At 42.3% G+C, this 25,326-nt stretch overlaps 1 protein-coding gene across 5 annotated transcripts; it reads right to left on the bottom strand.

The window, feature by feature from the left end:
- Positions 1–226: 226 nt before the first annotated feature.
- smarcc1a (SWI/SNF related BAF chromatin remodeling complex subunit C1a) lies at positions 227–22,966 on the bottom strand. 5 transcript variants are annotated; one of them, XM_072393705.1, is made up of 28 exons: positions 22,733–22,966; positions 21,092–21,211; positions 20,906–20,991; positions 20,352–20,433; positions 20,144–20,236; positions 19,959–20,028; positions 19,654–19,723; positions 19,395–19,470; positions 18,491–18,616; positions 17,581–17,699; positions 17,261–17,391; positions 15,944–16,003; positions 15,792–15,829; positions 15,226–15,347; positions 14,903–14,974; positions 14,675–14,788; positions 14,259–14,412; positions 13,567–13,677; positions 13,412–13,474; positions 12,891–13,149; positions 12,316–12,477; positions 11,098–11,153; positions 9,636–9,789; positions 9,102–9,280; positions 8,763–8,897; positions 5,373–5,709; positions 5,000–5,125; positions 227–3,421 (listed from the first exon to the last, which is right to left on the bottom strand). In XM_072393705.1, exons 1-28 carry the CDS (start codon positions 22,916–22,918, stop codon positions 3,330–3,332), a joined length of 3,393 nt encoding a protein of 1,130 aa, XP_072249806.1. In that variant the 5' UTR covers positions 22,919–22,966; the 3' UTR covers positions 227–3,329. The 5 variants fall into 5 exon arrangements, with proteins under 5 accessions (XP_072249806.1, XP_072249807.1, XP_072249808.1 ...); XM_072393706.1 differs by having other exon boundaries at positions 13,412–13,471; XM_072393707.1 differs by having other exon boundaries at positions 17,581–17,675.
- Positions 22,967–25,326: the final 2,360 nt, after the last annotated feature.

Below are 25,326 nucleotides of genomic sequence, written 5' to 3'. Positions count from 1 at the left end.
ATAAACGGATGGTTTACAGGAAAGTGATAAGCATGAATACGGTTTAGGACTGTTGAACCTTTGATTAACTTTTAAGTTAATTCGACTTTTTAAAAGGAAGGGATGTACATGAGAGAGGACTTCATTCAAGCTAGCGGATGTGGAGTTTTACTGCCATCTAACTGTGAGCTTGGAGGACTTTAGGCTTGTGTGAAGAGATGGAAAATAACAAAAAAATCCAACAACATCGTAGAAAACACAGTTTATTTGACAGTGTCTAGGTCCAAATACCAACAGACCCCATACAAAAAAAAAAGAAAACAAATGCTACAAAGAACAGAAAACTTCCATCTACACAAAACTTCTCCTTAAAAATACATTACCATCAACACAAAAAAGTATCCAATAAAGATAATATATGTAAGGGGGGAATCCTGTCTTATTTAGGTGAAATAAGAGCTCAAGCCTGGTAAGATGTTACGTAGGAAAGGAGGGACCGGAGAATGAGAGCGCGAGTGAACGACCAAATGTGTGTTTGTGTGTTTTCTTCATCCTGCAGATTGGGAGAAGAGGGCAGCAGCGAGTGACGGAGCAGTCGTGTGGGCAGCTCAAAGGAAGAAATAAAGAGGTGATAAAAAGAAAAGAAACGCATAGTAGAGGTAGCAAAAGGGTGCATAAAGAGGTAGCAGATAGCAAGAGGAAGATTTCTAGAAGAGGTAGCTAGCAGATGATCAAGGAAGAGGTAGCAGATATTCTAACAGTGCTAGCAAAGGGAGGAGGGGGGGTGTTTTGAGCCAAGAGTTCATATTAAAATGACCTATTAGTTTTATGTGTAACTTCTGTGAACAGATTCCCTCTATTTGAAGCCGGCTAACAAGTAAAACATACATTTATAAATATAAATTGTGTTTCATATTGGTTTAAAGTATTAATTATCTGAGAATTTTACAAACATAAGATGAAGCCAGAGTAAAGAGGTGAACATCTATGGTCTTCAGTTCTGTGGATGACGAGGTCTACCCGTTGCCGAGGCAACATATATAAGAAAGATCAAGAATGAGAAGTTTCGCTCTAAAATTTTGAGTCAACAATGATGAAAGGACCTGAAAACATTCAGGAAAAGAAAAAAAAAAGCCCCATTTTGACAGTAATGTTGGTTTTAAATGGAAGTTATTCAGGGAGGTTTATTTGGCTGCTCAGCAAAAAGCTTTTTCAGCGGTCAAGCACAAACTTTCACTCAAAACAACCAAAGAAATCACAAAAAAATATGCCGTTTTGCTGCATTTATCAAGTATTTTCCAACAAACTACTAAATAAATTAATGGATGAGGAAAATATAAATGCCACAACTAAGGATCATTTTTATTTATCTGTACATAACTTCCCCCCAATAGATGAACATTTAACATATATCTTGTTTTGTCCAATCAACAGTCCAAACCTGAAGAGAATTCTTTAGAAGACAAAGAACTTGCCGGTTGCTTTATAAATGTGGGCATTTGAGGAGAAATCAGGGTTTGTTAGCATGTTTTTTCCCCATTTCAGCTTCAGTAGTTGCACCCCTTGTTTATTTAAATTTGCTGCAACATCACAGGACACGGGTTTTGACGACTAAACTGTCATGTGTTTTCACCACAAATGGGTTGATACACAGAAATAAGGACACGGCCGAGTTTTACAGTGGCTAAAAAGCAAGAAACGTAAGGAGGAGGAAGGGTTAGCGAGGTAGGCAGCACTAGTCGTGAGAAATCTGAGCAGAGGAACAGGGTGTGGTTTAATCGCTACAGTATCGGAGCCTAAAAACACCTAGAAGCCCACCGAGCTGAGGAAGAGCACCATAACGCTCTGATGTTTCGGCCGTGCTGCATCACAGCATCTCCCTCTGTGTAAAGGCGACGTGAAGGTCAGCAGGAGTTAATGTGTGTGAAGTTCAGTGCTTTGTGGCAGGGTTTGGCCAAGTCTGTGTGTGCACGTTGCCTCCAGTGTTCGCCTCGGATTAGCTTACATTTCTGTGTGTGTTACAGTGCTGTGGGTGGTGTGACAGAAAGAGGAATGTTAGCCGTCTGTGGATCCTCTCATGCCAATTAGATCTGTAACGTTTGTTAATGTTGCTGCCGTTTAACTGTGCCACAGAGCTCCACTGTTGTTCAAACTCTGGCAAAACACGCGTGAGCCCGACTTTAACCATGTGAACTTTATTTTTGATCCAGTCCCACATTCAGTCTCAGAGATCCAGATTATGATCAACTGCAACTGAAAGTCGTCAATATAACAAACTTATTTTTTAACTCGAGTCTGAGCAACTTCTGCTGAAACAAACCAAGTTTGAGCCGTTTTGAAGGTTTAAATTTTCTGTGAAGAGGCCCAAAAGCTTTACGCTTTCATTTGAATTTGTATACAAAAAAGGGAATACTGAACTTTGACCTTTGAAATGTATCCAGTCGCAGTAAAACCGGATGCATTTAGAAAAATTCTTGGCATAACTTGATGAAAAATATTCCCTTCCACATGACAGGAATAAAACTGTAAACCTTACAGAATGCAACATTTGTTACTTAAAAAACTTAAAACTACCTCCTTATTTTGTTGCTACAGGACACATGGAGAATATGTAGTTATTTCAGTAATCCAACCACTGTACAGGTTGAAAAGGAATTCACAATATTTCAGAAAGGCACAGACTGGCATCAAACATCCCTCTGTCTAACACACACACACACATTCACAGACACACAGAACTACAGTGTATCGTTTAAAGAGGATCGAGAGGTAGATACTCGACAAGAGTGTGGGCAGGCTGGGTCCTCCGTGTTTTATTTGTGTTACTGTCTGATTTGATTTGTGTGTTATAGCTCGGGCTGCTCAGCACACACACCCCTGGATGTCAGACCGGCCCTCTCACCTCACTATCTCCCCCTGGTGTTTGTCTTGTGGACAGAGGGACCAAACAAGAGAGGGGGCGTGTGTTTTTCAGAGGTGGGAAATGTTACAGTGTCTCTTAAAACAGCACTGGAAAGAAAAAGAAGCTTTTCTGACTTCTGGTTTGGTCGTCTGTACACAGGGTCGTTCTCTACTGCCTCCCTTTGGCCCAACAGAGCAGGAAACAGTGTTTATTACTAGATGAACCCCGCTGCTGTGCCCTGAGAGGAAATCTGCCTGTGTGTTTGTAAAGTTGGGTTGCCTTTGCAGATGAACCCTGAGTGTGAGTGTGTGTCCTGTGATGACGTTTATGGCGGTTTTGAATGTCGAGGGAGAAAAATTGAGCCAGTAGCAAAGGGCGCCAAAAAAAGGGGCTGATGTTCAAGAGACAGAGTTAGCTTTTTGCGAGTGTGTGCTTTTGCGTGTGGGTCTTAGTTGTCAGCCACTCGTGCACTTGGAGGTGCTGGAGGACCCACTGGAGCTGCAGGAACTGCCTCAGGCTGTGCAGGTGGGGGGCCTGGATCTGGAGAGATGAAGATGGTAGATTTAGAACCAAGAAACTTTACAGGGTAAAAGGTGGTTCCCAATCGACAAGGTGCAGCCGCTGAGCTGGTGCTGCAGTCAGTTCAACTTTAAAGCGTCACATCAGTGTCACTTCTCATCCCAGATATGTCTGAACCTCCCTCTGTGTGCTTAAGTTTCTGAGGAAGATCACAACAAACCCTGTCAAAACATCTAATTGGTCTAGTTGGTCCAGGTCCAGATGTAAGTGGTTCTTTGCTCTGAACCATCACAAACTTCATGCTACCGTAGCACCAGTTCTTCAGGGCCGGAGCCAATACAGGCACTGGTTCTGAACCAGCACTGGAGGCATTTTTGTGGTTCTGAAATCTGACCATCTGAAGAGCGACTGGGTTAATAACGAGGGCTGTTACATGATAAACAAGGAAAACAAGTTCTACTCCAAAAGGTTAGAAAATTACCTACATTTTCTGCCTCCAAAGTCTGAAATAATACTTAATCGTAAAAAGACGAACAGCAGCTGGGTGTAACTAATCATATAACAAACATCAAAAGCAATAAAAAAAGTATAATTACTGAAGTGTAAAGTCCCAAAGCAGCTTTAGTTTGGCTTAAAACCCTAAAAAAAAATGCTTTTAAAGTCTTGAAGAACAGATGGTGAACCAAAATAAGAACAGAATTATTTTCTGAGACAAAAAGCAGTAGCTTTTCCAAATTTTTGTTGGGACTTTACAGAACCAGCTGGACTATGAATGAAGCTTGAAACATGTTCCTAGGTTGAGTTTGAACACATTTGTTCTCCTGAATTTGAGCTGAATCCATATATCGTAAGAGTTGAAGATGCATCAGGATGTGTCCATCTGTGGTTAATATTGTGTGTCGCACGGCATCTCGAGTAGGCACTGCAGACCTCACTGTTCATCTGCTGCTTCACTTGAATGAACATCTTAAATGCTGAGTCCTTAGATTTGTAACAGCACCAGCCTTTCACAAACTACAGCGTGGGACCCAACACACAGCTTCTCAGATGGTTCTGCCTTAGGCAGCTGTTATCCTTCCCAATATTGATCGAGTAGTTTCCTGATAGGTCAGCCGTGTGTGCAATGGGTCAAGATTAACTGCATCTAGAATATTTAATATAATCTTATGAATTTACTTTCTGAATACCTGAAACATAAACGTGGAACTACATTCTCTTAGTATATAAATACACAAACTGCCACTGTAGTAAAAGTGGACACAAATATTAGAGGTGCATAATTATGCTGCCGTTTTTCCGCTGGCGACTGGTTTAACAAGGAGAAATCAATGCAAACCCAGGCTTGGTGTGTAAACTGATGCTAATGAGCAGCTCTGACATCCACAGTAAATACCAGCTGTGAGTTTTGGGTAAGAGTTGGATTTTTTTGGGGGGGGGGGGGTTGTTTGTGGTGTAAACACTGGATTCTAAAATCATGTCCACAGTTTGGTTTGTACTGGTTTTGGTTGGTGAAATATGTAAACAAAAGCAAAAATAAAACCTGATGAGTTTGCTTAATAATCGGATGTAAACAATGAGACAGTGGCGATTTGTACTCACACATGCCGTTTGGGGCTCCAGGGTGGCGTGGGGGCATCATGGGAGACATGCCCCCAGGAGGGGGGCCAGCAGAAGGTGGGCCGGACAGCAGACGCCCTGGTATCGGCTGACCGGGTCCCATTGGTCCTGCAGTATGGACAGTTATGGTGATATCAGACGGTGGAGAGGAGGAGCAGCATGCACTGAAGACGTTTTCTTAAATAGGGTTTTAACCAAAAGGTCGACACAGCAAAGAAACCCTCAGGTGACATTAAATCCTTTCTGTGTTGCCATCGGTTTCTCTTTAACAGCTTTCCTCTTTGTGTTACAGAATCTAAAGTGGGATGATTTGGTTATAACCTGCTGTACACAAGGCTCTTTTCTAATGTCCAACCTGTCTGTCCTGGGTGGTGAGGAGCCATGGGGTGGTGGCCCATGGGGGGGTAACCAGGGTGCATTGCAGCACCTGGTGGGGGCCCCCCATGGTGGGGTGGGGGTCCTCCATGGTGTGGTGGGGGTCCCCCTGGGTGCATCCCTGGTGGAGGAGGCCCAGGGTGGGGTCCTGATCCAGGGGCTTGTCCCTGGGCCTGAGCGGCGGCGGCGGCAGCAGCAGCAGCGGCGGCAGCGGCTTGCTGCTCCATCTGCTGCCTCGCCTTCATCTCGGCGTATTTGAGCTGCTCCATGTGGAACGCCTGCCGCTCAGTGAGGAGCTGCTGCCTCTGAAGCTCCAACTGCACAGAAAGACGCATCCAAACACAGAAAAAGGAGACCGAATTAAGAAAACCTGTTAAAACCAACTTCAGGCCTTAAAAGTAGCAACTTGAGCACACCAATTTAATCTGCAACTCTCTGATGTAGCCTCTTTTAACGCAGGCGGCAAACTCATAAATACTATGGCTACGTAGGAGGAAGAGGAGAACACAAATCTCTGTAAAAAAACAAGCATTAGTAAAGTTATGGTGCTCTTTTTTTTAAAAGGAAAAATGTTACTGTGCACTCTGAAAAACCAAAAATATGTTCAAAGATAGATTCAACTAAAGCCAAAAAGAAAAAAAAAATGATACTTTTAGGTAATTTAGAGTGAAAGGACCCTTAAAGCTTGTGTGAAATTTGAATTTCTGCGTCTTGCAGAGCTCCCAAAGGATGAGAGGGGATCAAGTTTGTTCATTTCACTTGTTGTTTCCACATCTGTAGAAGAGACGGAGCACAAACAGGCCCATGAAGCTTTAGTCTCAGTGTCAAACTGTCCTGTCTTTATTTGCTGTACTGTGTGGATCTTTACAACCTCAGTGTTTAAAAGCTTATGGCTGCGGCAGCACTGGCTTGGTCTCTCTCCAGTCCTCAGAAAGCTTCTTTAATCACAGTCCTTTTCATGCAAAGTCTGCAGCTGTGAAACTGGGCCACACTCCCGACCCGCCAACATGAAAACACAGTTTTACGCTCTCACTGGCGTCTCCGGGGATTGTCCCAGGCAGGACACACATACAAGAGCTGAGTCATTCATTTAGCCTGTCCTGGCAGGCAACAGTTTAAACTGCATCACTTAACAACTGTTTTGCTCTGGAAAATATTCTACTGGCCACTCAGCTTCCTTATAAAGACTTCATGCTGTGTTTGTGCTTCAGTTTCTGAGGAAGACTTGGACAACGTGTGCACCAACTTGCTGAGTGGGACTAAATATTTACTGGCAACTCTATCAATACGGCGATCCCATAAATTGGACTATAAGACAATGGGTCTCTTCTGAGGAATTACAGAAAGTGTATTTTATTGAACACTTCCCTTTTAGTCCTCTGTTAAATTACAGAGATCTAATACAAATGCTTTAAGTATATGCCATAAATATAATCTTTGTGGGTTAGATTAGCTTTTTTTGCCATTACGTAGGTTACAATGAGGGACTGTTTCTCATTTCAAACTAGATTTTAAAAAAATCGGATGGCAGAAGAGCGTGAATATGTGGCTCATGGCAGACATGCGTAGAATCGTCACTGTGCTCTATGACAGCGTTTTCTGAGCCCTTTTAGTAACATGTGCTGCGTGCAGTCATCTGAACCCCAGACCCGATTTGTCGAGCACGTGCCGAAAACCTCCATATATAAACATGTGAAACGCCTGGAAACAGCAACAGGTCGGTCGCGCAGACACAATCGGGCCAGAGTCCGATAAGACAACACATTTTGTAGCTTGATCCAACTGGCTCAATCCTCTACTTATTGAAAATAAAGAATCAGTGACAAGAGTCTTCTTCTGCTTGGATTAACTGCATCTCTGGGGAACTTTACCAAATCAGCTTGTGTTGGGTCTCTTTTCAAAAGCAGGCTTATGATTTCATTCAACTCTGACTGATGCCTTTAATCAACACTCATTTAATAATTTAGCTCAAATTAAGCCTTTGTCTGTTGTTTGGGTAAAAGCTCTCTGAACAAGGGTGTAACTGGACAAAGATTCAATTTGTAACACTATTCTGTTAATAAACAGTGCGCTCAGCAGTTTAAAAAGATGAAGTTCTATGGCTCAATCAACTGTCTACTGATGTCTTCTTCATCAGTAAGTCTAACTGCTTAATTGTTCTGACCGGATGTGAAAATATGTAAAAATAGGACCGATAATCATGTTTAATCACTTTCTGAATTTAATCCCGCTCATGTTAAAACGTTAAAAAACATTTTTCTGATAAATAAAATCATATAAAGTCTTTCTGTTTAGGCTGATTGGGACGGACTTGTGTGATCCTATTAAAAGCACAGCCTATAAATATAACTTTTGCATTTTCTCCAAAATTGCAGCAGGTTTCAGTTGCTTCTCTGTCAATAAAATCAGAAAAAGTGCTCCGAGTTCCTGGACACGGTTATTGCTACAAGTGACGTTCAACTGAAAATAAATGCCAATTCATCCATCTTTATCCACCAGACTGTGGTACTTTTTTTCTTTTATTAATACGGACCAAAAAATAATGCACAGACAATTAAACTAACCTTTTTACATCTAAATAAGGGTCCATATTTGGGTATTTCTAAATGTACACGCAGTAAAACAATGTGATTAATCACTGCCAGTAGCAACACACAGAAAACAAAACTTTTAGCTGCATCGACATCATCATCCCAGCAAAACACGCCTGTAAACTTTGACATATGAAGGGATGTCTTTACCCTGCATCCTACAGGCTGATCAAACTTTCCGATAAGCACAACTTTCTTTGTTGATTAAGCTATCTTATTATTATTTTCAGCGAGCTACCAGCTTTCATGCAGTCGACCAAAAATCAATCGAGTCTTTTTCTTCAAGTTGTTGCTGCCAGTTCCAGAGCATTCAGGTGAAAGATTGTGTCTCTTTTGAAGGTCAGCTGTGCACACACTCACAGTTCCACACTTGAGACATGCTTGTGTGCGAGTGTGTTGCCGACTGTCAGTGTATATGACACATTTAATGACCTGAAAAAAGGATTTATCTGTGCTTGCTCTGCATGTCACCGGTCAAGCTGAAAATCAGCCATTTCTGAGTAATCTGTGCATTCCTGCTGTCAAAGGGGGACACAGTCAAAGTGTCTTTTATATAGCTACATCTTACATTTAAGGAAGTTGGTATGACTTCAACATTTTTTATAAATTCATCTGAACAAATCACACTTATTCTAAATAACCATAGCTGAGTGAATTTACTGAACATTAGAGAATGTGAGTATGCATTATTGAACACTGTCCCATCATTGGTCAAATGCATCCATGTGTAATCTGAATTTACAACACTGTAGAAACACGAAAGCTTCAGTCTGACTTACAGCTTCCTTCTCTCGGTCCATGATGGTCTCAAGCTCCTCGAAGTGCCTCAGCTTGATCTCCAGCTTCTTCATCTGGGTCTCCACCAGTAGAGCAACCAGAGACTTGATCTTTCTCTCCTCAACTGCTGCCAAGTGCTGAAAAGAAAGACAAAGTAAGCATCAAAAACAAACTAAACTGGAAAGCTACATTAGCTTCTTCCCTCAAATGTTCCTATATTTTATAGATTTCTTGCATTTTATGATTAGGTCATTCCACATTCATGCAGGTGTGCGGTACACGGAAGAAAGCCAGAAGATTAGTTATGGCAGAATAAGAGAAGCTGTGTGTGTTGGACTCACTTTGGCCTTGGTGGCAGCAGATGCCAGAGCAGCAGCAGCTGCAGTGGCGATGTTCCCCTCTCCAATGTCATGTTCCAGCTTCTTCCTCTTGTCCTCTCCCTCCTCTGTAGCTGCCTTCTCTTCCTTCTCTTTCTCCTGCTCTGAGGATGACGTCTCCATAGCATCCTCCTTATCCTTGTCTAATGGGACAGAGAAAGAAATTCAAAAGATATACAAGCATTCTCCAACTCTTAGTATTAACAAATAAAATGGTGATTCAGCCCTTTTTGTTCAGGTTTTTTTGTACGTATACCAAAAATTAGTCACAGAACTAAAGAGCTTTCTAAGAACAAGGAGATAAACTTTTAAATTGTTAAGTTTCTATATAAAACATCAAGCAAACTGATGAAAACAACTGGTAATTGATTAGATATTATTGTTCTTCTCGGGGTCACATAGTGTTAGTTAAGAGTACATTTTGATTGAAGTGTTCTAGTTTCCTGTTCAATAGACAAAGACATTTTCATTTAATTTTCCATTGATCCTTTGTGTTACCTGATGGAGATTCCTTGGCCTCCGCTCCATCTTCATTCTCCTCTTCACGCTCTGATGGCTCCGTTCCTTCCTTCTTCACCTTTTCTGTTGCCTCCGTCTTGTCGCTCTTCTCTGCAGACTCATTCGGTTTCTCTGCCTCATCCTTCAACTCAGCCTGAGAGATGAGGACACAGACACAAACAACGATAAGAGGCCGATAGCAGATAAGAAAGAGGACGATGTCTGTATCACAAGTATGACTTAGAAATGGTGTACAAAACTGTATTAGGAGGTTTATCCTGTAACCGATACGTATCATTAACAAACGGATGAGTCATTTGATAAGCGATCTGAAAGAGCAACGACAAACAACCACAGCAGGTAAATTAAATAAGCCTGCCTAACTGGTAATTACTGTCATGTTCAGGGCATGTGGAATAATGGGTCCAATCTCAGCTCCGTCCACTTTGTCCACATCAGGGTGATGTAGACAAAGTGACTGAGACTCGTTAATGGATGATAACGAGTATGACAGACACCGAACTTCCCAGCAGACACAACTTGAATAGTAGAAAAAACTATTACATGCACCTGCTGGGCTTTTTCAAACCAGTCGACGAGCACTAACTGCAGATGAGTGGAAATATAAACTTCAGAAAAAGTGAGAACAGCATTAACATGTACTAAAACCAATCGGTTTTAACACTTTGATGTTGAGTGAATAAAAGCACAGACAGCCGCTATGACTGAGTTTCCACAAATAACGGCACAGGCAAATGAAGGAAAAGATAGTGTTTAAGAATACCCGGAATTATCCGACAGGTTGGGAGTTTTTAAATCAAGATATAAAGGAGGAACGCTCTACCTAGTGCACCATCTGTGTGGTAGCTTGTTGTAGCATATAAGACAACTGCTAAAAGTCTGTTCCCAGCAGCTGCTTGAGCAGTGTGCTGAATCCAATGACAAATGTACAACAGATCTTAGTGAAAATACTAAGGGACAGGTATTTAAAAACAATGCCGAACTGGGAATAATCTGTACTAGTGTTACAGTACGAATGGTATTGCTATCAGCATTTATGCAAAGTAAATTCATTCCAATTATCTACCATTGATGATTAAGCTGGCAGCGGCCGCCACCGATTAAATTTGGCTAATGAGTGTTAACATTTTGTCCTCTGCAGTGTCATGGACACGACTACTCTGCATGAGTTGTGCCACTAAGTATCCAAATCAATAAACAGTATTGGTATTTATACAATAATCAATAAATCATCCCTATTCAATGCTTTGATTTAAGCTAATGTTTTCTGTTTTCTTGTCAGTAATGTAACATAGTTGCAATGTGTGATCTTTTAAAGGGATTCATTTTCAAAATAAAAGCTCAGTTCCACTCAGCTCAAGGATTAAACAGCAAATCTGTATCTCAAACCATTTTCTCACAGATCAAAGTCAAATGTAAAGAATTCAAGAGGTGGTCTCACCTTATCAGCCTGCTGGGAGTCTGTGTCAGCGTCCATCTTTTCCGGTTCTGTGGATTCTGCAAGTGACAGTGTGAAAGGAAACATCCAGCATTACCCACACACAGGAAAATAAACCGGTCAGCATACTGAATGATTACTGTGCAGCAGCCAGAACGTACAGCAGAAACTTCAGTGCAAGTGACAACTGTAAAACAGAGCAATGGAGGCAGATCATCATGTTTGAAGTGAAAGATAACACGAATAAAAGTGATGATAAACACATCAAAAGAGTGACTGCGGGTAGTGAAAGTGAAAGTTGTGTGAGAACATCTGCACACACGGATGAATAAGCTGAGTTCAATCACGTCATGGGTACACTTAAGTGTATGTTAAGGGCCTGAATATTGATTGTGTGTCAGACGAGTGTTTCCGACAGTGGGGCATTGAACACATTTAAGGTTATTGATCATAACAGTGGCTCGAGAGGACATTAATTGGTGCATAACACATTTTGTCAGGGAGAGAGTAAACAATAAAAGACTGTTTTCCAGAAAGCACAAAGTAAAATCAAGAGAAAGCCACAAGCACATGGAGTGATGACCCAGTTTTCTGTTCCCTCTCCACCCACTCCTCTGCCCCATCTGCCACTGTTGTTTTAATCCCTTGGTTACCACGGCAGTGGAAACACACACCAATATCTCTGCATTGCTCAGTGCCTGCTGCTATAAACTGATACACATCTCCCTCAAATGCCACAAGAGAGAGAGAGATCATCTCTGCTGACAGTCTGGAGTAGAAAATCATGGTATTATCTATTCCTGCCTAAGCTTCAACATATTCTCACACACAATGTAAAATGTGCAGCCCAGGGGCCTCTCCCAGCCCAACAGCTTACTCTTGAGAAGACATTAATCTGCTGCCCTCAAGTGGCTGCAGAAGTCACAAAACTACCAGACCTAACCAAACAATTTATTCCAACAACAGGAAACTGTTGGGGTCAACAGAATCCCAGGGAGATCATTTCCCCCTGAAAACAGTAGCGAAATAGCACTTCTCAGATAAACCGTAACCTTTGAGTGGGGCACACATAACTGAACATCTCAGGGTCATCAAGTGTTCCCAGCATTTAAATTCCATCTCATATCTAAGATGTATCGCAGACATTGTTTTCACCTCTTTTTTACTGATTACACACGTTTCTCACAATGTTTCAGAGAACACTATTCTGACGCTACTCACCAGTCTTTTCCGGCTCCTCTGGGGCAGTTCCAGCGATGCCACTGCTCTCCAGGCCGAAGCTGGGGTCCACTTTTCCTGTGCTCCTCGCTGCCTCCTGCACCTTCTTCACGTGGGCCTCGACCAACTCAGCCGGCACCTCCTCACGTACACGGGAGAACTCCTCTGCAAACACAGAGAGAACACTTTAACTTTCAGGTCATAACTGGCATTAACTAGACTTATTAATCAATTCATGCTGTGCAGACCATGTTGATCCATCCCCAATTTTATGAATTTTATGAATAAGAAAGTTATCATCATCCCCACAAGCATGATGGTATGTTGTTGTTTTTTTTTTTGTCACTCTCATTGTCTAAATTTCTTCATCCTATAAAAGCCCCGCTGGGTTTTTATGACAGTTGAGATTATTTGTTGTAAATTAGCAAAACATACTTTCTGAATTTAAAACACCTCAAGTGAGATTTCTATTAAACCGAAGCACAGTATCCAGTGCAAATAAATACATTTCACAGAAATGTTAGTCTCTATTAAATTAAATCACCTGAATTCTTTCGCTTTCTCCCTCTAGTTCTCACCTAAGGCTGCCTTGGCAGCAGCAGAAGCCACTCGGGGGTCCACCACAGAGGCCAAGAAGGCTACTGTGCTCATGACGGGGTTCCCAGACTGGCTGAACGGTATGGGCTGGTAGGCCAAAGGACCCAGGGATGCTTCAGTGCTCTCCAGGTAAGGATCTTCAATGGGCAGCCGCAGGAAGTGCAGAATACACTCATCTTGGGTGCGTGAACCGACGTGCTCCGACACTTTGTTCCAGTCATCTTTGAACATCTCCAGGGCCTTCGAGGGGAGTGAAGATACAAGTTTTAGTTGTATGTATGTTTCAGAAGCAAATGAAAAGGCAGTGGGCATAAGTGGAGATTACAGGGCTGTGAGGTGTAGAAGATTTAGAAATCAAGGGACACATGACGGATTTAAGAAATGATTCCCTTTGAAGGAAATTATTATTCAACAGTATGTGAGAAAGATAGACTTAAAGAGCAAGAAAAGATGAAAAAAGATGGGCATGGGGTTAGAGGAGCATCAGTCTGATGAGACTCACCTCCAGCAGCAGCAGAGTCTCCTGCTCGGTCCATTCCCTGGTGGTGGTGACCGGTTTACCCTGCTGGGAACCAAAGCCATATCATCACTTAAAGTTACAAAGTTTATTGGTACGAAAGAATTATGTTCAGGATGTCGAACACGCTGTGTGCTCACCTTAGTGTTTTTCTTGTTGTAGAGGTCGGGGCGGAGGCCGAAATTCTGCAGGTCGATGGGTTTGTCTTTACCTTTATCTACAAAGTTGGCCATTTGCTGCTGAGGAGGAATCTGCAGGGATCAGACACAGCACACCTTAATCTCAGAGAGCTGCTGAAGAGCCATTAAACCCTTTTTGTTGGGGTTTTAACGTATTACAAATGAAGCTTTTCATGGAAACAGCAAAGGCAACGATGATGCTACACAGACTCCAGCCAGAAGACATGGTGCATTTTTGTACAGTTATTATTTTCTTCCCTAGCTACGCTCATACAGCCAACAGTGCTTCAGGCAAAATACAACCCAAGTCTCCTCTTCAGTAATCAAGTTAAGTTGCACATATTCTCAGGTAAAAGTTGAGGTTTTAAGCTGAATCTGTTCATGACTGGACCAGTGACCAAAGAAAACAATCAATTTAAGGCTGTCACTCTGGGCTACAATCCAGGAAGTCGTAGTGTTTTTACAATTCTTACAACTGGCTATTCTTCATTAAGTCAGATCCATCTCTATTGAAGCATCCCATACATCTTCAAACTCACTTATCAACTATCACTATTTCATCATGTCGATGTTACCTCAAACAAAACAGTGACACCAACCCTGCCCTTTGCATTTCTTCTTCAAGTCTTCCTCCCTAACCAAGTTGTCCTTACCTGTGGTGGTCTGTGGTTGAGAGGCATGAGGCCAGAGGGTGTGTCAGCCAGCACAGTGAAGTGGGGCGTGGGTGGAGGGCCCATGGGCAACGGGCGACTCTCAGAATCCACCTGGTAGTTCACCAAACCCCACTGCTCCAGGAACGCATGAACCCTGAAGACGGACAAGGACAAATAACATTTCTTTTCAGATTTTCCAGACTTTATTCATGTCTTTGGGGTTTTTTTTTGCATTATGCATGTCTTAACATCACATTTTCTAGTGTATTTTTTGGTATTTTTCCAAGACAAATGGCTTTCTAGTTCAAGGATCAGTACTTATAATTTATTGTATGGCCAAAATCTTGCGGAGTTGAACAATCTGTTCTCGGTAGATATCTGATATGGAAGCCAGTCAACCTAAAGATTCGGCCCACCTCATGATGGCGCAGACGTCCCCTGTCAGGTTCCTGCGACAGGAGGTGGAGGTGAGGTACTCCTGAGGGTTGAGCCGATATGTGTCAATCATGAAGTTACGGTAAGCCAGGTATCTGTTTAAGAGTTGAAAAGAGACTTTAGCATGACAGGAAGCATACGAGTGAGAGTCTGGGGCAACACAGCACACAGAAATTACACTTGTGACAGATGTGTGAATAGAAGCTCACATTTCTGGAGTTTTGGACTTGTTCTTTCCATTGAAGAACTCAGGCAGGGCTCTTCTCTCAATCTCATGAATGCTAATAAGAGGACAAAAATAAATAAAAATGAGCCTAAAGAATTGACTGCATCTGCTGCTCTTTTACAAACATTTCATTTCAAGCACCGCGAATGATGAATCTGTCATCAAGTCCAACAAAAAAGCAACTGGTGACAAACTCAAACCATATTTTCCCACAAACAGCCTTTTTCATTAACACAGTCTCTTATTATCTCAATCCAAGGGCCGCTTTTCACGACAGCACAAGAGGAAAACATCAGGAGAACACACCAGTTATAGTCAAACCACGCGGCGTAGCTGGGGATGATGATGTGGTGCGTCTGTTCGGTCACGTTGTCCTCACTGGCGTCCATCAGTCGGTTGATTTCTCCTTTGCTTTGTTCCTCGTCGTCCTGAACACAGACAAAGAAAGACAGACAGGTGTGACACACCAAGTGATGAACAAGATATTTAAAAAAGGTCCAACAGCAAAACGGTTTCTTCATATTGTCAAAACTTTCATGCAAGAAAGCTGGCCTTAGACTCTCCAATCCAACCGATTAAAGAAAAACATCCTACAGTAAAAAGTTGTTTTAGGATGTAGTAGAAAGAGGGTGGTTTAATTTAGCACAAAAGTAGCGTTTTTTCCAGTTATAGACTGTACAGTATGTGGTTTTCATTTGAGTTTGAGGTTCAAAAGCCATAACTGAAAACTGAATTCATAGGAAGAGGTTCCTTCCACTTTGGCACACTCAGAGTCCTGGAGTTTGTAAATAAAATCCATAAATCTGTAATGCTATGTTGGAATCTGCCTCCTTCATACCTCCACCCACAGAGGCTGTGATCAGTTTTCTTACCTTTCCACCAGACACCACAGAGCCATCCTCCATGTCATCTGAAAAAAATACAAACAAAAAAGTTCTTAGTTGCAAATACATCTGAATATCAATCATCCCATTCAGATTATTATTACAAAACTAAGCATACAAATCAAGTTAAAGATACAAACCCAAATCTGCCACATTCCCTCCTTTGATCGGAGTATTCTCACTGTCTTTCTTTGAATTGGCTGTGCAAAGAGAGAGAAAGACGGACCAAGCAAAACACTGAATGGCAGAAAAACTATTTAAAGACAGCATCTTTGAGCCGAGGGCTGAGACGCGGTTTGAAAAACTGAACATTAAAATAGAGCGAGTCTGTGTGTGCGCACTGGAGAAGAAGGAGATTTTTATTTTGGAGAAAAGTGGGGCATCACAAATGGGACTCGTTCGAACAGGAGCATTGTGTGTTTGGGTTTTAAAGGAAAGTGGAAAATCATTCAGATGAAGGAAATTAAAAAATTCACAGACATTTTGCTTCTTTCTGACTTTTTTTTCTTCTCAATATTATCCCTGAAATACATCTGGCTGCAAATAGATGCTCACATAATGATGATTTTGAAATTATATGTATGAGGCTTTGCCAACCATCCCTGAGCACAACAAGAATCAGCGAAATGCATTTCAAAACAGAGAAAAGAAAACAAAAAAAAAAGTTGCACAGGCTGCAAACAGAACCAAAGACATGCACAGAACTGTGCATGTCCTCCAATCACAGGTTACAACGTCATCATACCTCAACTGGTTATGGATTCATCTATTTATGCACAGCCTGAGAAGTAAGGTTTTTAGTTTGGGATACTCTCCTAAATCTTCTGGGGAAAGAAACATGCTCTATTTTACACTGACTGAATTGTGTTGTATATTATAGGAGTTTTTTTGTATTCCCTGAGGCACGATTGTAAATATCTTTCAGTTTTGGGTCCAGTCAGACCCAAAAAAAATGTTCCACTATTATCTTTTTCCAAACTATTTTCTTCGATCCCGTTGGCAGACATCGTTGGGCTTAGGAAAGATGGTGGAAGAAATTCTCAAGGACTGTGATGTGGGTCTGCAGCAGGGGTGTAGCGATATGCACGTGCATGCACCAACCACAGTGCCTCTTCCCAAACTTACGCCACCACAAATTCAATGAGTCGACTTGTGAAGGGAAGTTTTGAGGAAAATTAAAAGGGTTTTAATTTGATTAGACTTGAAATAGTTTTCTATAATAATTAGCTTAAAGTGCTTGTGACATCATACGTGTGGCACTGAGTTAAAACAGAACATTCAGCTTAATTTGTATTTTAAAAAAGTACTTAGACTGAATATCACCATTAAGCTTAGTAATATAGATATGATTTTGGGCTCATATCGCTCAGCCTTATGGTTTAAGAAAAGAAGGGATGAACATATTTTAGTTTTCTCATGGGCGAGCATCCTGTTTGATCCTGTCCTGCGGTACATACCATTCTTGGACATGCTGCCCTCTTCCATGCTGGCACCAGCTGAAGAGTCATCCAGGTCCTTTGACACGTCCTCCTCAGTGTCCTCCTCCTCTCCCCTGTGGCTCCGTCGCTTCCAGTGAGGCCCCGGGTTCCTGGGACAAGCAAATTACAGATGATTTAAAAGAAGAAACTACAAAACTCAAAAGATACACAAACAGAAAACCAATGACCTTTTCCTTCTTTTTCTACATTTTGATATTAAATAAGGGCCCATGTATTTGGGTCTCATCCACACTTAAATGAAGTTAAAGATCAGATATTAAGCAGACTGGCATTCATACCCCTTCTTTCCTCCCTTCTTGCGGGACTCGGCAGGAGTGCTGGGTGGCGAGGGGGAGCGTCTCCTCTTCTTGCCGGCAGAGTTGGCCTTGCGCTCCTTGCGATCAGGTGTACGGGAAGACTGATCAGACAAACCCCGTGCAGCGCAGGGAGCGAGGGATGGAGGATGAGAGAAAGAGCCGCAGAATGAGAGGATGGAACGGTTGCACACACAAGGAAGGGAAGCGGTGGGACAACGACGGCAGGGAGGGGGGGGGGGGGGGTGTTCTGGTGGGTGGTGGAGGAGACAACCAGGGTTCACTGTCCTCTCTGAAAAGGCTTCTTTAATACAGAACTTCACCTCTGGTTTAATGTGATGACATATGTCATAGGTAAGTTTGTGGTTGTTCACAAACTTTCTTTAGTAATTTTTACTCCACATAAAATCTTTTGCCTCTTTTCAGCTTGATTAACCGTGCAAAAGCAATAATAACGACACAGCTTTTGGTCCACAAGATCAGTGACCTGTGGGGCGAGTTACCAATCTAATCTGCACATCTGTTAGCATTTTATAAAACGCACTATATCGAGATGGACAGGAACCCTGAAATTCATCAGGAGACAAGAGTGTGAGCAAAAGGTTTGAAAGGGATGAGCAAGACTGAAGCCAGATGTGGACGAAGGAAGACAACAAAGCACAATCCACGAAGCAAAAACACACAAACTTGCAGCAAAAACATCCTCTCATACCAAAAATGAGTATCCATTCAGTGCAAAATGAAGAACCAGTGTTTGACCAGTTTTAGATTTAATTCTTTGACAAATTAAATTTTTTTTAATACTTTTTATTATCAAGTTGGACTCAATCGGGAAAGTTGTTGTTGTCGGCAGTTTTTAAGGTTTCCGTGTTAGATATAGCTAACAAACACCTACCTCTTCCTCCTTGGGGAAGATCTTCTGTCGGAAGCTGACTGGCTTCTTGTTCTCGTCCACCTCGTAGTCCTCCTCATTCATCCACTCATTAAAGGCATCTGTGTCTAAAACCCACTTGGCGTGAACCTGATTGGCAGAGGGATGGAGCCAAGAGATTGCCATGTTTATCACTAAAACATGGTCATTAAATTGCTGCCTTGCTTTTCTGTCATTTCAAATGGAAGAGATTCACAAGTACACATCAAAAGTATTTTACACTGCGAGCAAAATATATAAAAATACATTTGAACTGTTTTTTTATTTAGAACTTCCTGTTTTATTGCTCTGCTGTAAAGCACTCTGTGACCCTGGTCTGTGAAGGGCGCTGTACAAATAAAGCTTACTTACTTACTTATGTCATATCAAAGAAAATGGCCACCAGGTACGCATCAACGACACAAGTCACAAATGCACAGTGACATCACAAAGTAGCAAACGTGGAATATTACCCACACAAAACAATAAAAGGGCGAAAAAAAGTGAGACGTGGACCGAAGATAGAAACATTTCTACACTTCAAAGTAAACAACTGTGTCATGAAGGTTACGTAAGAACCACTCAGATCCTGATGCACCATTCAGTTTAGTTTGTGGGCTGAAGCCACACTCGATAACATGTTGCACCTGCTGCATTACAACGTGCATGTGATCATGTGAAGAAAAAAAACTTTTAGAAACTGTTTAAATGTCACTGGTTTAGTGTAAATGTATCTTTGGAGCAAATATACACACATCAAGATGATCTTAGTTGGGAATCTTCCACCGCAAAATTGTAAGGGCTTGTTTTTAATGATGGTCTCTGTTTCATGTTTAGTGTTAAATACAATTACATTAACAAATATCACGTAATGGTGAGCGAGCCTTACCTTCCAGGGTCTGTCGGTGCCGGGAGGGTCTTCCACATCTCCATCCACCTCACTGGTCGATACCCAGGTGTCGTAGCTAAAAAAAAAAAAAAAAAGAACCATGAGAGGATATAATGTCCAAGACAAACAAGTATCCAAACACTCCTAAAAGGTTTTTTTTTTTTTTTTAAAGTAACGCAATTATTGCAAAATAACTACAACCCCTCCAGTGAGAAGAGGAGCATGTTTTGTGATCCTTTCTAAGCTCCTTTCTGCTCACCTGTCTGGGTAGAGGCCCCAATGAACGAGCACCTGCTTTTCTTTCCTTATGACAGGACGCAGCCACTCCTCTGAAAACACACACAATGCTGACATATTCAGCCCACATGCTCTATAATCACTAGAAAAATTACTTAGTCATATATTTTGTTTGCCATTTCATGCTTTTTGTTTACGGGAATATTTCTAAACATTCAAACTATTTTCATCAGTACAGAAATACTAGAAATTGGATACTCAAGATAAAAAACACCCAGAACTTTTATGTAAATAAGATTTGAAATTTCACAAACATTCCCAACCAACCTTCTTCTTGCTGGGACAGAGAGGGGTAAATGTGGTGGGTAGCCTTTGACCTGTCCTCAGTGATGGAGCCCTGGACAGGACACACAGTAAAACTGCATTTACAACTATAGATAGAGCAGCGCTTACCATTAAACAGCCTCATGACCAACACAACCGTTACATTTCCTAGTTTCAAGAAACCTTACCTGGTGCCTTTTGATGATGTCTTTAAGCTTACTGGCCTGTTTCTGCTCAATATCCGACGAGAGGAAGACGATGGGTCGAGTCAAACAGTTATTCTGCCATCACACAAACTTTAAGTCAGAATCACAAACTTGCCTACACAAAGACTTTTTAAAACTAATTTTTAGGGGTATAGTTTGGTCTTCATGCACAAGAAGGATCAGCTCCTACCTGAACCAAGTTCTTCTCTACATTTAAGAACATTTCCACGTTCCTGTCCATCCGGGAAGGATTCTGTAGGTCAAATCTGCGCCTAAGAGTGGAACAGAAAGAGAACAAGAAAATACCAGAACGTGTGGTTAAAACAAGTGAAAATCTAAGTTATTGTTTGTATTTATTCAGAGATAAATGTTGTGAATTCTATGGCGGATACCAAATTACACTCGATCAGATAATCTGCCTGGGATACAAAGTGAGCTACCAGGTTCTGGTCTGACAATATAATAACAGTCACTGTCAGTGGGTGCAAACTGGACTTTAAGGGTCAATTTTCCCCAACAACTATCAGCTAAAAGTACAAAACCATGACAAGTATCTTATAAAAACAAAATAAATAATGAAAAAAAGCACAATATAGCAGTCTTCAGGGACTATTTCAGTGAATGGAAACTCATCAGTAAGGTGCCACTTTATTACAAAAAGCCTTCTGATTCACAATCTATGCAAGGAGCAAAGTTATGGTAAACATCCGTTTAATCTGCAGAGTGAACCAGAAATCAACTCACCACCCCTGCTCGCTTTTAAACTTGTAAACCGACCCCAAGATGTGACAGAGAGCACCTCCCGCCTTGAAATCCAGGAAACATTTTGCCTAAAAAGAGAAAAGAAAAAAGAAAAGGTTTTGTTTTCATTCAGGGTACAGAAGTGAGGTGGGTTTTAGGTTCTTTAAAGAGCAATGAGTGCGTGCTTACAGGCAGCTTGGTAAGAGCAGGATTGTTGACCCTGCGCCCAAACGCATCCTCCTGGAACTGCAGCAACTGGACCACCAGGCCTCCCAAGGATTTACTGGAGGGGGAGTCATTCTGGACATACTGGGACCAGTCAAAGATAAAAGCAGTCATTAGCACTGATCAGAGAAGCCAATATAAACTAACAGGAAGCTACGGTTGATCAAAATAACCACACAGCACCATGATTCTGCTGTCACCAAAACCAAACAAGTCTCACATTTTCAAATGATCTTACAGCTACTTTGAAAACACTTTACAGCAAAGGTCGATGAAATGTCACGAATTCAACTTGAAAAAGCATTATTAGTTCATGTGAAACCTCCTAAAGTACATGAATCTCAACAGTGTCTCATACATACCTTAAAGACTAAAACACATTTTTTTGTGCAGCGTTACTCAAATCAAGATGAATGACTTATTCATAGTGATCATATTTTCCTTTATAATCGGGTCTGTAGTTTTCACTTACACCCAAGGACAGGTCATGGAGTCAGGGTAAACTGCACATTGACAAGATTTCTGGCTTTTGCCCAAGGACACTATAGCAGGGCGATTTGTTGCCATGAAAGGTAGAAAAAAAGCTTATTTTAGCTTCAGTTTATATTATATTCAACAGATTAATGAGTGTTGAGAAAAAAATTTAAAAAAAATACACCAACAAAACAGTAAAGAAAAGAAAATGTGAATTTATCAGGTCTTGAATTCTTTATCATTGTCATAGCCTTGGACTCTTCTCGGGCATTCTCATTATAAAGAGCATAATAAAGAACAGAAAAACACTTTATATGTACAAACAAGTTTCTGCATGAATAGATACACAAACATCATAACAGAATCCACAATCCTTCATGTGCGTTACTTAATACAAACTTAAATGCAAGCAATTCAGGGCTGTTCGTGGGTGAGATTCATGAGCATGGGAGGAACAGTCTTTGTTAGGGTGACTCTGAAGGCGAGTCAAGTTGGAGCCTGCGCTGTCTGTCATGCCTGTGTGTTGACAAAACACAGCAGACGGCTCTATACGCTACACAATATCTACCATACCAACACACAATACCTAAAATCACACACAAAAACACATTTTGATCTGATGATTGGTTTCAGACTATACATCATCTGAGAAGAGATGCAAGGCAGAATGGGTTCTGCAGGGTGTCCCGTGACTTTTCCGTCTGCTTTTGGGGCCTGCTACAATACGGATTAGAGTTTCACTTAATCCAATCTTTTAAAGTAAGAAAATTTGCAGTTGTGTTTTTTTTTGTTATTGCAGCGGTTGCTCTATCCATCTGCCGCTCATTTATCAACATCTCCCCTCAGTGTGGTATTACTAGCGATAATTGCTAAGTAGTTAGCAAGCTAATCACGGGCTAGCTAATTGATAAACAGCTTTCCTGCAATGAAGTTAGGAGTCTGTCGAAATTGTAATATGTTTTAAGCAAGTGAACCCTACTGCACACCCCTTACCTAAAAAGTGACTGTGATTAAACGTGTACAACCAGGACTTTAGTTAGCACTGTGGGGCTAACACTAACTGAAATACCAGCGCTCCATTGTGCTAGCAAGACGCGGGCCTTCGTACAAATCAATGGGGACCGAGCTCACCTTCTTGTAGTGCTTTCCGATCCACAGTCGCACAGTTTCCAGCTGGGATATCGTCTCTGAACTTTCCCAGAATTTCGTAGAAGGACCTCCATCTTTCTTTCGTCCTACCGCAGAACCACCGCCGACTGGGCCGGTGGCTGGTCCCCCTGAGCCCGTTCCGCCCGCCGTTGTCGCTGCCGTCGCCATTGTGTGTTTAGCTCGCTGCGTTGTCTTTCTCCACGGCGTCCCCCAGCGTGCAAGTTTTCGAATGATATTGCGCAGCCGCAGATGTGTTGACACATTTCAAGTCTCGCGAGATTTAGTATCGAGAGCGTAAATGGAGGCATCTGGATTTTTTTCTTTGGGATTTTTCCGTTTCACCGTTTACTTTTAAATTAGGACAGTTACTAAACCCCTGAAAGTGGGTTTAACTGATTTTTATCTGTTTACTTAACTGTGTATTGGGTTTTTAAAACTGTTAACATTGGTAAACACTTTACATTTCAACTTTTTAATCAAGGTTTGTTAACAAATGTTCATTTTGTTAAATAAAATCTTCATGATTTATGCCATGTTGAACACACAAAGACACAAAACCTTCCTTTTAGTCAGTATTTTTCGGTTACATGCTACCATTCCGACATCTCGCCATTCCGACATTGGCCTCCAATTGTCGGAATGGCGAGACTTAATTTTTTAACAAACGTCCCGTCATTCCGACACTTTTTCCTTCTATGGTCGGAATGGCGGTATGTTTTTTTTTTAACATACCGCCATTCCGACAGTTCCTTTTAATAGCCTATTTTTTACCCAAAACATTTTGCACTAATGATATGCCGGCGCAAATACGACCTAAAGTTTGGCGCAGAAACTCTGCACATACAGAGGCCACAGCCTCGCAAACAAACTTTAATAATCTACTATCAAAATCCCCTGAATTTCAAATATAAAAATACAGATATTAATGTAAGTCTGGCGAGACTGAAACTGATTAAGCAGAAATACAGTGTCAGTGAGCTGTCACAGCAGCCAGTTGGAGCGGAGCTCTCCACAGAGCCCATGCGTCTTTTGCACGCTCATCATATGCAAAAGTAATAACTGCAATTACAGATATCACGGCTACTGCACAGGACACAGTTGCGAGCACTCTGCCTTGCCTTGCCAATAGGAGAAGAGAGAAATGACAGCATAGAACGTATAAAACACAACAAAATGCAGTAAAAACGTTTATTCATGTTATTCACGTGATTTATGAGTACTCGCTCCAATTATGGGAAGCGCGGATGGGCTTTGCGCATTTGGCACAAACACACAGCCGTTGCGCAAGGCTTTATACAGCCTGTTGATATCTTAAGAACCTAACTGGTCACACCTGGGAGTAAATGTCATGTAGAGATTGTTTTTACATGACATTACAGCTGAACATATAGCTTTCATCCACAAACCAACGTAGGAGAGCCCGAAGACGCATGTGCCAGACGCACATAGGCATGCGTAAAACCAATTTTGACCACTTCATGCTGTTTATTTGCTTTCTTTTAGTTAACTTTCGTTTCTTTTGGATTCTTGTGCGTGTTATGGAGCCGTTTCGGGTTTTTTTTTTTCCTGGATTAAATTTTCGGAAGTTGAAACCGAAAACCCTCCCTCCTGAGCTGTCACCTTATCGTGGTGGGGGAGTTTGCGTGCCCCAATGAGTCTGGGAGCTATGTTGCCCGGGGCTTTAAGCCCCTGGTAGGGTCACCCAAGGCAAACAGATCCTAGATGAGGGACCAGACAAAGAACAGCTCAAAAGACCCCTTATGATGAACAAAAAATTTGGACCTCGTGATCCCTTGCCCGGATATGGGACACCGGGGCCTCCCCCCGGAGCCAGGCCCGGGGGTGGGGCCCGGCAGCGGGCGCCTGGTGGCCGGGTCTGTGCCCATGGGGCTCGGTCGGGCATAGCCCGAAATGATGACGTGGGTCCCCCTTCCGATGGGCTCACCACCCGTGGGAGGGGCCAAGGGGGTCGGGTGCGATGTGAGCTGGGTAGCGGCCGAAGGCAGAGGCCTTGGCGGTCTGATCCTCGGCTACTGAAGCTAGCTCTTGGGACGTGGAATGTCACCTCTCTGTTGGGGAAGGAGCCGGAGCTGGTGCGCGAGGCTGAGCGGTTCCGGCTAGATATAGTCGGACTCACCTCGACGCACGGCTTGGGCTCTGGAACCAGTCCTCTTGAGAGGGGTTGGACTCTCTTCCACTCTGGAGTTGCCCGTGGTGAGAGGCGCAGAGCAGGTGTGGGCATACTTATTGCCCCCCGGCTGTGTGCCAGTACATTGGGGTTTACCCCAGTGAACGAGAGGGTAGCCTCCCTCCGCCTTCGGGTGGGGGGACGAGTCCTGACTGTTGTTTGTGCCTATGCGCCAAACAGCAGTTCAGAGTACCCACCCTTTTTGGAGTCTCTGGGGGAGGCACTGGAGAATGCTCCTACCGGAGACTCCCTCGTTCTGCTGGGGGACTTCAATGCTCACGTGGGCAATGACAGTGAGACCTGGAGGGGTGTGATTGGGAGGAACGGCCCCCCCGATCTGAACCAGAGTGGTGTTATGTTGTTGGACTTCTGTGCTGGTCATGGACTG

This window comes from Leuresthes tenuis, unplaced genomic scaffold (genome assembly GCF_036924035.1).
Source record: "Leuresthes tenuis unplaced genomic scaffold, fLeuTen1.0.hap1 SCAF_10, whole genome shotgun sequence".
In the NCBI taxonomy this organism is placed as follows: Eukaryota; Metazoa; Chordata; class Actinopteri; order Atheriniformes; family Atherinopsidae; genus Leuresthes; species Leuresthes tenuis.
Note: the sequence above shows the minus strand (reverse complement) of the source record. Positions and strands in the feature narration are given on the sequence as shown.